At 37.3% G+C, this 13,394-nt stretch overlaps 1 protein-coding gene across 3 annotated transcripts in view; it reads right to left on the bottom strand.

Moving 5' to 3' along the window:
* Positions 1-4,723: 4,723 nt before the first annotated feature.
* Positions 4,724-13,394, bottom strand: part of plppr5b (phospholipid phosphatase related 5b) — a 33,942-nt gene continuing 25,271 nt past the window's right edge. For all 3 annotated transcript variants that reach the window (XM_014023800.1, XM_014023798.1, XM_014023799.1), the window contains 4 exons: positions 9,805-10,055; positions 6,881-7,057; positions 6,247-6,381; positions 4,724-5,073 (listed from right to left, as the gene is read on the bottom strand). In XM_014023800.1, coding sequence (XP_013879254.1) covers positions 4,906-5,073; positions 6,247-6,381; positions 6,881-7,057; positions 9,805-10,055 — 731 coding nt within the window. In that variant the 3' untranslated portion in view covers positions 4,724-4,905. The remainder of the gene's footprint in view (positions 5,074-6,246; positions 6,382-6,880; positions 7,058-9,804; positions 10,056-13,394) is intronic.

The following is a 13,394-nucleotide window of genomic DNA, read 5'->3' as shown; positions in this document are numbered from 1 at the left end:
AAATTCCAGTGAAATATATTTATGTTTGTGGTTGTAATGTGACAAAATATGGAAAAGTTCAAGGGGTATGAATACTTTTGCAAACCACTGTATATATAACCATCTCCTTCGTCTTGCTGGCATTGATTTGGAGAGCTGAGCAGCTCCTTCAGTCAGAGACTTAAACATCCTCGCTGCAGGATGGAGCGCTTCCATAGGTCATTCATTCCAACTGCAGTTAGACTGTATAACACATCATGATGTTATCAGTCACTTGGACAATTCACCTACACTGACATCACTAATATGCACCTTCATATACATTCATATATTTACTGTACTAGGTATTTGTACATTGTTATATATCACGAGTATAGTGTTTTTTTGTTTTCCTTTAACTTATCTTTCTTTATTCTATCTCACCCTGTCCTGTTTTGAGCTGCTGTAATGTGCAAATTTCCCCACTGTGGGATCAATAAAGTTATATCTTATCTTATCTAAAGAAACCCAATAAGTCAGATTTCACTGCATTTCCAAAGTTTAAAAACCTGCCATCAGTGAAATGCCTAAAAGACTTTAAAACCTTTCCAAATGGCAGTCATAAAATATTTTTCTTCCTGGATGAAGAGAGACCATCTCCTTGTTCATTTGTCAGGACTACTTATACCTAAAAGCACACATTAGTGATGGTTCGGTGCATTAAAGCCAGATGTACTGTATAAACCAGGATCTTTAAAATGTGGAATTACAGCAGTAAATAAATCACTTGTTCAAATAAAATGTACAATTAACTGGTGAATGGCACCATTCTTAAGGTCAGTTACTTATAGTTTTGCTGCAGGTCCTACACAGATTCAGTCGGACCTTCTGCATAAAAATAGTTTGTCTCCACAATTCCTGAGCTATACCACCAGTGCAGGGTGTGAGCAACATCTGCATATCTTTACAAACCGTATATCAGGTGGCCTGGCTGCCAGATCTGCTCAGATTGAGTGCTGTTGATGGCTTTCACCACAATGGGATTTTGGCTGTTTTTTGGGAAGCATTTATCCTTATGTTTTTGAAATACTGTTTTCTAGCAATCAAAATTGTAAAGGTTTTTGCGATAGTTGCCTGGTGTTTGTTTTTGTAAACTCCTGTTTTGTGTTTGATAAGTTTTCTCTTTGAAATGCCAATCTTCCCTTGTATGCTTTGAGGTTTGTTTTCTGTGTTTTTAATCTACCCTGTTAAGTTAGTGTTTGACATTTTTTAAATTTACATAAGCATCATTACTTATATWTACTGTTTAGTTCTTGTCTCCTGGTTTGTTGGGTTTTGCTTGTGTTGCATTTGCTTCATGTTCACACATGGTTCCAGTTGACTTCATTTGCTTATTTGTGCCCCATCTCCATATTTGTTGTGTCCAGGTTTTTTATGCCAATTTCATAAAGTTTGTATTACATTTAGAGTCTATGTTCTTGAATTTAGTTTGCCTGTTTAAAATTGTTTTATACTTTATCTTTTGTTAAATCCCTTACAATTAGGCTTCTATCACACTGAATGACAAACCTGTCATGTCATTAAAACACACACAATCTGGATATTCTTAGTGTTATAAGAAAGTGCAGATTATAAATGCAGTTGGCTTTCCATTCTGCATTCTGATGCCTATTAGGACCAGGGATTTTAGAATACACAAAACATTCCAAGTGAGGTTGTGATGGTTTATCGTGGTGTTTCTGGGTCCTAGGTGAAGCAAGGAGACATTTCTGACAGCTTCATTCCTGACAAGTTTGACGCTTGGCCACTGAATTTTAAAATAGAACTGGTAGTGTTTACACTATGAACAGGATCGTAACAAGGTGATGGAAAAACAGCTTTAACGCCATCATTTCTCTTCATAATTTCATCTTATAAAGTCTTTAACCAAAACCCAATTAGTACCATTTGGGAGTAAAATACTGTACATTGTCCAATAATCTGTGCATTCATAATACATCATAAAACCAAATGTTCATAAGTAATTAGAATTTTCTGAAATGGAAGATGTAATATATAACAGAACATTGATTTGATTGATAGCATCAAAGATCTAAACACAGGTCAGATGTCATAAAGMTAAAGCAATAACAAAATAATGAATTGTCTCCAGGCAACACTTGGTAAGGTCAAAGATAACTYATCACCAGCGATTAGCAACCTTACAGTGTGTGAAGGCTTTGAAGATAGTAAATGGGTTAGAGCAATGATGTAAAAGATTAATCACACTGTTTTTAACAAATGTGCTACACTTGAAATTAAATTTGAAAATAGTAAGAACTTGTTAAAAATATATGCAGCATTCGATTCCTTTGGAAAAAGAATACTCAGTTTCAATATTTGATCTGCTTTCTGTACAGTCACTGCATATATGACCTAAATACACTACTGGTTTAAACATTTTAGAACACCCTCATTTTCCCTTTTTTATTGAAGTTTAAGCAGCCCAAGTCCAATTAAAAACTTGAAAGGGTAAAAAGGTAAGTGCTGAACTGCCAGAGGTTTTAAAAGATGTAAGGTTACTCAAAACTGAAAGTCAAGRTGTCTGAGAGTCCAGTTTTCTTCACCTGTGCATGCATGGCTGCCTGTGGCACTGGGTCACTAGTGTTTAATGATGTGACACAGGACAGAAGCACCCGGATGAATTCTGAGGTATTCAGAGACATGCTGCGTGCTCCAATCCATCCTATTGTTTGTATTTAGAAATACAGATGGACAATGACCCTAAACATAAAGCCAAAGCAACTCAGGAGTTTATGAAAGCAAAGAAGTGGAATATTGATGTTCATGAGTTCAAGACTTCAGGTAGTCATTGCCAACGAAGGGCTTTCAACCAAGAATTAGAAACATTTTTTAGTTATTTTATTCAATTACTTTTGAGCATCTGAAATGAAGAGATTGTGAATAGAAAATGCTTTAGTTTCTCACATTTTTATGCAATCATTTTATTCAACCCACTTAATTAAAGGTGAGAGTCTGAACTTCAACTGCATCTAATATGGTTTGTTCAAAATTCACTGTGGTGATGTACAGAACTAAAATTAGAAAAATGTTGTCTCTGTCCAAATAGATAGACCTACTGTGATGTGTTGCTGATATTTTGCAAAGAATCTCAACAGTTTTTGGAAATGACTTTTTACATTTTTCATGTTTACAAGTCCCCTCGTCCTTTGGCATTTTCTTCACTGCGGTCTGTTTAGCTTTTAGGCATCTTGAGGCTGTGCTATTTTTAGCTCAAGCCATTTTGCTCTGAGCTCATCATAACCGAGGTGAGTGTGAGATTTTCTGCTGTTTGCCAGGCCACTGAGCGCTGGCTCTCTCAGCAGGAAACTGTGGAGTGAATCATCATGTAACTGTTTTACATGTTATACAGTTAAATGGGATTCTTTTGATTGGAAAAGACCAGAAAAATACAAAAGCAGCTGTAAAAGTAGAAACATTGCTAAAGAGACTTTGAATTAAAAATAATCAGATCAGATATTGTACAGAGAATAAAGAGAGAAAACAACATACCAAATTCTCTGGACGGTTTCAAAAATGGTCAAAAAGCTTTGTGTGTGTGCTCATACCAATGGAACCACATCCAATCACACCCACTTTGGGTTTTAAAACTGGTTTCTGTAAAGAATCKGTTTATTTTGCTTTGGAAATTTCTAAGCAACTGGGATAATGTTGCTGTCAAAATGTTGAAAACAAATTTGTTCTATCATGGTAATTTCATAAATCATCAAAGAAATCTTATTGCTGAAGCCACAGATATCTTTGGTGTTTGTAGATGTACCAGCTGGTATTTTGGTGAAACATATCAAATTAGACTTAACTGTTGTGTTCTTAAGTTTATACTAAATTCATGTGTTTTAACGTTCGGTGACTGGTTTTAGTCTTTGTCACCAGAAGGCGTTGCTGTGACAGCTTAGGGCAGAAAAAATTGTGTTAGTACAGAGAGAGACATGGGATCTGGTAATATAGTGTGTCAGCATTTACTGGAATAGCGTTCATTAGTTTAAACTGTCCTCTCCTATTTAATTACAACTGCAACAACAACCACAGTACTAAAAAAAGTAATTTCAGCATGATTTAGGAATTACTGTATAGTTTCCATCCCTGGCAAGATGCCATCCATGCTTTGCGGTATCAGCAGTAAAGGCCCTGTCAGGCTATAATGTTTTAGACATCTTGTGCTGACTTATGACAATTTTGTTATGACTTTAWTACTCATATTGGTTATATATTTAATCTAATTGTTAGCATTATATTATTTATGAGTCCAAAAGAGACTTCCAGCATAGACACAATCAAAAAATTTCACAAGTTGGCATAAGTTGTCTAAAACATTAGTGTGACAGGGCCTTTAAATCTTATTTTAGTGGATCAGAGCTTTTCCACATTTTTAATTTTAACTAACTAACTAACTAAATATTTTATATATATATAGTACAAGCAAAATTACAGATTTTGACTTAAAATGCTCCTCTTACTGTCAGTTTTAGTGTGAACCAGACTTAAATGTCAGTCTTTAATAAGAGATGAGGGAGGACATAAGCATATTACATGGCTGGTGATCTACCTCATCCTCCTTGTAGAACAAAGCTTCAGTCAGAAACGGTTTGAATTCTAAGTCTCTGTTATTTTGCAACTCAGAAGCTGTAAAGTTTGGAAACTTCTTATTCAAAAGACAAATGTCAACAAAAAGAAAACCACTAAAACAAATATCTCCCTGGGCTAGTATTTGATAGGATGTGATGAAAGAGTTTGGAAGTTAGACAATATAACCTTGAAGATTTTGTTTTTTGCTTCATAAGAACACGGATTGAACCAAAACAGCAGAGCAAAGATAAAGGATCAGAGCTTTTCCACAATACCAGCTGGTAAAATTCAACTTTGATGTGTCAGAAAAATCAAACAGTTTTAGGTGATGTCCAGAGATTTGGCAAAGCTACAGATCAAAATCACTTTGAAGGTTATTTGCCTTTTATTTCTGAAACAATGAACCCAGTTGAGACCCTGCAGCCAGTGCAGGAATGTTTGAAGACACTCCTTTATATAGCAAGACTCCTCATCCTCATCATCAGTCTCCTGGAGTAACAAGGGGCATGTGTTAGGTGGGATATGAAAAAATGAAAAATATATACAGTAGTTTATTTTTATAGTACTAATTCTTAACAAAAATCATCTCAAAGCACTATACAAAAGAAGTCTATAAATCATAAATCCAATTCAGATCTAGATTCAGATCCAAATATTGTCACCTCATTTTATTTGTACTGCAATGCATTCACATATAGTACATTATGAAATGCCCATTAGAAGAAGTGTGTGAATGTGTGTGTGCATGGGTGAATGTCTGCAGTGTAAAGCGCTTTGAGTATCCTGGATGGATAGAAAGGCGCTATATAAGTACAGTCCAAGTTTTCTAATGAAGCTAGCAGACTGTCAAATCTAAGTTTCAATGCAATCCCCCATCCKGAGCAGCACATGGTTGACAGTGGAAATGAACGACTCCCTTTTATTAACAGAATGAAACCTCCAACAGAACAGGAAGCAGGACGGATGTCCATCTGCCTCGACTGGCTGTCCAGTAGGGGTGTAAATCACCAGCTTTATCACCATACGATATTACATCGATAAGTTTGGATGACGATTTGATATTTCTCGATATCACAAAGTCTGTCACGGTAGGATTTCAATTCCATTCACGTCTGCTATCGATATAATGCAATATCATGTTTATCTAACACAATGACTGTGTTAGATGGGCAGATGATATCGATTCACATCGAGCATATGATGAAGACGTAGATCGATATTTTAATTTTGCCTCGATGTAACTGAATCATGAACTATTCAAATCGATATATTGATATAGATCGATGTATCGTTACACCCCTACTGTCCAGAGGAAGTATTTTGGCATTTGTAAACTTGTGTGCCAATGACTAGTTTTGGGTTAAATCCAGGTAGTGGAGGTCAGACTTAATAATTAGTTGCATTTAAACAGCATCACCTGGATGCTTTGTACACTAATAATTTTCGTTGTTTGGGTTGGGTTTTCGTCAGTTTGGGTTGATACAGTTTTGAAACATATGTTTGCTGTTTGTTTTGCATCTTGTTAAAAAAAAGAAACATAGTCATTTTCCATCCGAGATTGTATTTATCTCACTTTGGAGGCACAAGGGTCAGATATTTTTATATTCTGACAAGTAAACTGGGCTCTGCGTGTACACAACAATACACTGTGCTTTGACTAACCTGTGAGGCGATGTACTTCTCCAGAGGACTCTCCACTCGGCCCATGTTCAACATGGCTGTGTTGGGCTGCTGCTCAGCTGGCAACTCTTCACTTAGCAGTAACTTGCCTTTGAAGTTATGGACCACACTCACCACCTAATGAAACAATTATGACACTGTGATGAATGATAAAGGACCAACAGAGATTCCTGAGCTATTTTAGAGCCCAATTCAGATGTTTAGTTCAGACACTGTATTGATTTTTTTTTCCTACAGGAGCTGTAGCTATGATGGATGTACTGTAACTGTTTAATGTGCTCCTCCAATAATGCTGAAAGTGTAGCTGTACTACTGGGAAAATAATACAAGAGATCTGAACTATTGGGTTCAGTACAGGGAGAATGAAATCCCTCCATCATGGGTGGTTATGGAAGGAAATTCACTTTAGAAATGATAAATAAAAAGAATGTTTGGTAAAATCATGTTACCACATGGAAAAGGCCTGAATGCTTTGAGACAAACTTGATGAAACTTCTTTGATAATCAAGTTCTAGTTTCGTCATGAAGCAGCTGACAGATCACTTTGCCAGAATAGTCCTTTTTTATACTTAATTTTAAAGATTTCTTACCAAAATATACACTGAGTGAGACTCACCAGAAAAGAGGCAATGCCCATCCCAATGATGAAGCCAGCAATGACATCTGCCCAGTGGTTGCGATATTCAGCCACACGATTCAAACCAGTGAGAAAAGCCATACACATGAAGCCCAGAGACATGACTGGCTTGATCAGACGAGTGCCCTTAGACTGAATTGTGCACGTCACATACATCTGCAAGGAAAAATACAACTTTGAATCAGTAAAAAAGCCTATCATACAAAATCACTAAATTGTAGTAATAGTCTACCATGTCTCGTCTTCTCCCGTATTTTTTTTAATGGCTTTGAAGTCTTATTTGAATTTTTAGACTGTTAGATCCAGCAAGATTTAAATCAGGATTACTTTTTTGTTTTTATGCACTAGAATCTCACTTTAACCAAAGTTATTCTTTAGTTTATTTTGAACTTGCACACTTCAGGGCAGGTTAACAGCCTGTCATGTTGAAGGAGAGGCTGATATTTTAAGTTATTTGTACATTAGCTGTTTAGGAAACTACTTGCAGTTTAATTTTTTTTTCTTATGATCAGATGTAATAACGTTAAAAATACATCTGATTAACCTAAGCTTAAGTTTTATGGGCCATTTTAATTTGCTAGGGGAAGTTACGTTAAGGTAGAAAACTGGATAACAGGGTGACATTCTCAGGTGTGAGCAGGTAAGAAGAGATGTGTACTGGAGCTGGAACAGGAGCTGTGCCCACAGATCACATGACAGAAATTATTTGACCAATCGAAAAAAAATTAGACAAGATTAGTCGACTGTCAAAATAGTCATTAGTTGCAGCCCTAGTTTGCTGCTGTGCATTATGGGTAAACATTTGTACTTAAGTCTGGGTTCATTCTAGAGTGTTGTGTTTTATTCAGATGAAACTTTCCAAGCTTATATGCACCATGTTCTTTGTAGAAAGACAAACTTTTTTTTTCTTGCAACCCTTCCAAACAAACCATACTGGAAGTCTTTGTCTTGATATGACCAAATTCTTTTTCCTAGTTCTTTATGCAGGTGCCTATACTACTTATCTAATATTTTTAGAATTTTTAACTGTAGCTTGTCATTGTTATTTTTTTCATTACAAGGTTCTTTCATAATTAAGTATTGCTTATTTAAACAAACAAATCCTCCAGGTCTTTCCGTGGTAATAAAAACTCCACCACCACAGCAGTTTAGCCTGCAGTCAGGTGTTTGACATTGGACTGGACCAACAACTCACAAAGTCCGAAAAATTGTTTTCTGGAAATAAAAGAGTTGGATTGAACAAGATTAGGGTGTAATACAGCATGTCTAGGTTTAGACTTGAATTGTGCAGTCAATAACAGATCAAAACCTTTGGAATGGTAACATTAAACTAGCTGAAATAAAGTGGAAAATATCAATCTTAAAAAGTATTTTCTGCCTGATGGACTCCAGTTGCAGATGCTTGATATATTTGTTTGACTGCTCAACCTTAGCCGGTGTACACTTCTAACACAACAGTGATTAATTTAGATTCAAACAGGACAACATTTTCCCACACACTCTTAATGAAAAGATTTGTTATCATACTTTATGCAAGTGGGATCAACAAAAATAAGAGCATTAGCTGTATCCTGAAAAACTGTGACTCGTGTATGTTAATAATAAATCTGGCCTTGATTTATAGCCAGAATAGTAAAATGTGTTAGAGGAGTGAAAGAGGAGCACAGAGACCCAAATACAACAGGGAGATTCCCCATGTTTTGCTCTAATCACTAATCTCATGTTGAGGCTGCAGATTGTCTACATGCACCTAAATGTGTTCTTCAGCTGAGAGCAAATTCTCTGAGACCAGATCAACCAACAATTATTCTTTCTTCAACTAATGTATTCCTCCACAATTTATATATATATTGCTTTTTTGTGACAAAAAAGATGGAAAATGATATGTTTGCATCTTATAGCTTTTAGGTGCTCAAGAACATAACATTGACGATCCATGGAACATTTCTTGTTGAATTATTATATCATAATACGTGCCTCTCTCCAGCAGGATAGACATAATTGTTTACATTATGGCATATCAATGGTCGCACCCCCCCCCCACCCCCACCCCCCAGGGGTGCGACCAGGATTTCACTAACCATTATGAGATCGTGTTAATCAGGGCCATTTTGTTTCAGACTCAGAGCCACACACACAGGCTCTGAGAGGGAAATGGAGTCTTTGAATCTGAAAATAAACTTTTAACTGAGAACTTAYTAGGTTTTCTGCATATTACTATACTATATTACATTACAATATTCATCCAATTTTGAACATTTTCTTACACTACGAAATACTGAGAAAATGGATGAAAACATGCAGCTTGTCAGGCTACTCTGATCTAATGCCAGTACATCCACAATGTTGCAGACTCAGTTATCCCAGTCCCCTGAACTCCCCTTACAGGKAAACACTTTGGAAATTTGTGCAGAGGTGCTGAAACTTGCAAAATATAAAAATAAATAAATAAATCTCTTATTTGATAATTTACCAAATAGAAATAATGTTAAGAATCCTACACAACCTAAAACAGAAAAACAGCTTTAATCTGATTTAATGTCAAGCAATRCAAAAAAACTTGTTATTTTCATACAGCAAAAATAAACATCTAGTTTCAACTATACATATCAGCCACCAAGAGGCTGAAGGCAAACCAACAGTTTACTAAATTATTCTGTCTAAAGTAAAACTTGAAAGCGAAAGCAGTGAAAACAAGTATGACAGATCCACTCACATTTTAAACTCGGAATTCATTCATCAGTGTACAATGCTTAATATAAAAATGAAAAAATAATGCTTACAGATATAAATTTATTTACTTAGAAAGCTGCCTAAATGAGCTATGCCAGTCTAATAAACTTACATGACCCAACATAATATTTGGACACACAGCATGTAGAATGAGAGTAATGAGAACTCACAGCTAGATAGAGTGCAGCATAAACACTGAGCGCAGCCTCTTTGGAGGGGAAGGTCTTGCGGGCCCGCAGGATGTCGTCCTGGTTTCCTGTGCATGCCTCCTGGTGGCTGATATACCTCAGGGCCTGTTGGCAGCCCAGTGCCGTAAAGTTTGGCTTACAGACCGTCAGGAAATAGGGCGCCAGGTTCCCTGTCACTACCTGCCCTGCATTGACAAAGATGTCTACAGTGAACAGGCCAAAGGTGTAGACTCCTGGAAAGAAAGAAACACAAAAAATGTCACATAAAACTGTAAWTCTAGAGTTTTTTATCTTGTCTTTTTTTCCCCCACAATCACAGCTCAGTCACTAGGTTTTTTGAGTCAAAGGGAAGGTAAAATTGTAATTCCTCCATTAAGGGGTGTTGCATGAAAAGTTTAAGAACCAGTGCATTAACTCAAACAGGCAGCTTCTTTGACTGAAAGGTTTTAACAGAAATAATTACTTCCTCTCCTGTGTCACAGTGAATCACCAAACAGGTGCTCAGCCAGCCAAGTTTGTGAAGGAACTTCACCCTACAACAGTCACTCAGACTTCCAGGAGGTGGGATTTGTCAAGGCAGCTTTTCAAGTCCTGTTTGGACTCCTGCAGTCGAAATAAAACAGGCTTTTTAAAGACACGGACGTGGAAATGTGAGCGCTCCCACCCCCACAGCCCCATCCTGACTAGCTTTGGGAACCCAGAGACAAAGATGAGCAAAATTGCTTAGTAGGGCATGAATCTAAGTCAGTTTGTCTGCTTTGAACAACAAATGGCTGCAGAGCTGCAGTGGAGCCATGCATGTCTTTGGTCTTAGTCGTCTAGTGCGAGCAGTCTCCTTGGGTATCTTTGACCCTCTTGTCATACTGAATGCATATGTTTGAGTTTTTTTGTTTTGTTTTGTTTTGTTTCTGGTGGGTGGAGGGCAGTGGTGATTTGTTCAGTATACATATCCTTTGATCTAATGCCAGTACATCCACAGCGCTGCAGACTCAAAGTCATCCCAGTCCCCTGAACTCCCCTTACAGGCAACATTTAGGAATATTAGAGCAGAGGTGTTGAATACAACGTGACACAGTGTGAAAGTCCTAATCCATATTTTATGGAACATGTGCATCTGATGTCCCCCCCCCACCCCACACCCACCCCGTAGCACTCAGACTGTGGAATTCATGCTTAAAGAACAAAGCACCATCAGTGGAGGAGGACAAGATTTCAAAAATCTGCTGTCTCCACAAAACCAATCTGTATTTCACAGTCATGCTACTATTATCTTTACACAGAATAACTAGGAATTAAAAGGCTGCCATTCCTTGAAGGAATGCATATCACCCACCTCCTTTTATTACAGAGGTTTCTCATTTATGTTGATAAATGGGTTATAGCCGTTTTTATCAAACCTTGAAAATATCACGCATAGTCTCATGATATCACGTCACACTCATGTATTATGTGTGTTGTGAATGACTCGGTTACTACCATATCAAATAATCGTCCTGATGCATCTCAGTAATCCAGGTAAAAAATCAAAAGGAAAAAAAATTGTATAGGTCCTCTGGACGGGTTCTTCTTTAATGAAACGTTTCGTCTCTCTTCCAAGAGACTTCTTCAGTCTGAGAGTTTCAGGAAAAATTCAGGCTTTTGAGTCCTGCCTCCAGGTGACTGATACTCACATCACATGGCTATCGTTCACACCTAATTAATACCTATTAATGAAGAATGAAGACCCCAAACCCAGACCCAAACCAGTGGTTATTCCGTATGTTGCGGGTGTTTCGGAGAAACTGAGACGTTTATTTTCTAAACATGATGTCCCAGTAGCTTTCAAACCCCAAAACACATTACGGCAAAGGCTGGTTCACCCCAAAGATCCGGTGCCCCGGCACAAACAGAGCAATGTTGTATATGCTGTTAAGTGCCAGGAGGACTGCGACCAGTTATACATCAGGGAAACAAAGCAACCACTGTTCAAAAGAATGTCCCAACACAGACGAGCTACATCTAATGGCCAGAACTCTGCAGTTTTCACTCATTTACAGGCCAGCGGTCACTCTTTCAGAGATGAGGATGTTCTCATTCTTGATAGGGAGGAACGTTGGTTTGAGAGAGGAGTAAAAGAAGCCATTTTTGTGAAGAAAGACCGTCCATCATTRAACAGAGGTGGAGGCCTCCGTTTTCAGTTGTCCCCCTCCTACAGCGCTGCCATTGGCAGTATCTCTCCACCCCCTGTTAACAATAGGTATTAATTAGGTGTGAACGATAGCCATGTGATGTGAGTATCAGTCACCTGGAGGCAGGACTCAAAAGCCTGAATTTTGCCTGAAACTCTCAGACTGAAGAAGTCTCTTGGAAGAGAGACGAAACGTTTCATTAAAGAAGAACCCGTCCAGARGACCTATACAATTTTTTTTCCTTTTGATATCAAATAATCATTACAGTGTTAGGAATTAGCTGTGGAAGCCATCTAGAATTATTTTTGTTTTCTGAAAGTTAATTAGCTGTAGACGTTCTTACAATGTTATTTCAGTTTTCGTAAAATTTGTTAATTGATTCATGAGACACAAAATTGACTCCAAGGTACTGCTGATGTTTTAAGCAAGGATGTTGTGCAATTCGTAGTGCTTGGAGTATGTGCTCAAGATGACTCTCAACTACTACCACATTCTACTTCCTAAGACATGGACAAATACGAGGTTCTGAAAGTATAACATTGAACCACCAGATTCATGGTAAAACAATAAATAAATAAAACAGCATCACAAAATTTGTTTAGAAATCATTTTAAAAACAGAAATAATGCATTGCCTATGTGCTATTGCATTAAGTTACAGATACAGTAGCATATTAGTACTTAATGTATTTAATTATAGTAATTTTAATGTACATAATATTTGCCATTACCATTCATTACCAGTATTATGAGTTAAACAGCTAATGAGATAAAAGAGACAAAGCCTGTTTGTTAATGAGAAGTACGTTACAAATTAAATTAATTATTATTGCTGAATCTGGCAAGATAAGATTGCTCATAACCACTAATTTCCCATCACAAGATGATTTTAGTTTAAAACTCTGGCATGAAAGATGGCAGGTGATAGACATGGCATCAAGGAATGCAAGTGGTTTTTTTCTGCACCAGCTCTCTGAGTCACCTGTGGGTGTAAACTAACTGCATATGTCACCTCTGAGTACCGGCAGAATGTTGTGGAGGTTATTTCTGTATGGATAAATACTGCAAAAGGGACACACTTTAATTTTTAAAGATACTCTAAGCTTTATATTACATGTAGGCACATTTGTTAGGAGAGTGGGCTGCACATGAATAAAAAAATAAAAGTCGTAGCATTACTTGATGAGATACATATGCCTCACTTTGATACCTTCTGGCCTCCCTCTGACTTCTGAATCTAGAAAGGCAGTGATGAGGATTGGAGCCAGCCCGCTCCTGATGAGCCTCTGTCTTGCAAAGCGAGATAGTAACAGAGGTATAATAGTCAACATGAGAAAAAAATAAGCCAGTGCCGAGGCTCAAAGTGATGAAGTGTTGATGGATGTTCTGTGTGATCAGCCAGTTG

The sequence above is a fragment of the Austrofundulus limnaeus genome, unplaced genomic scaffold (assembly GCF_001266775.1).
Source record: "Austrofundulus limnaeus strain Quisiro unplaced genomic scaffold, Austrofundulus_limnaeus-1.0 Scaffold390, whole genome shotgun sequence".
In the NCBI taxonomy this organism is placed as follows: domain Eukaryota; kingdom Metazoa; phylum Chordata; class Actinopteri; order Cyprinodontiformes; family Rivulidae; genus Austrofundulus; species Austrofundulus limnaeus.
The sequence above is the reverse complement of the archived record's forward strand: the minus strand, read 5'-3'. Positions and strand labels throughout refer to the sequence as shown.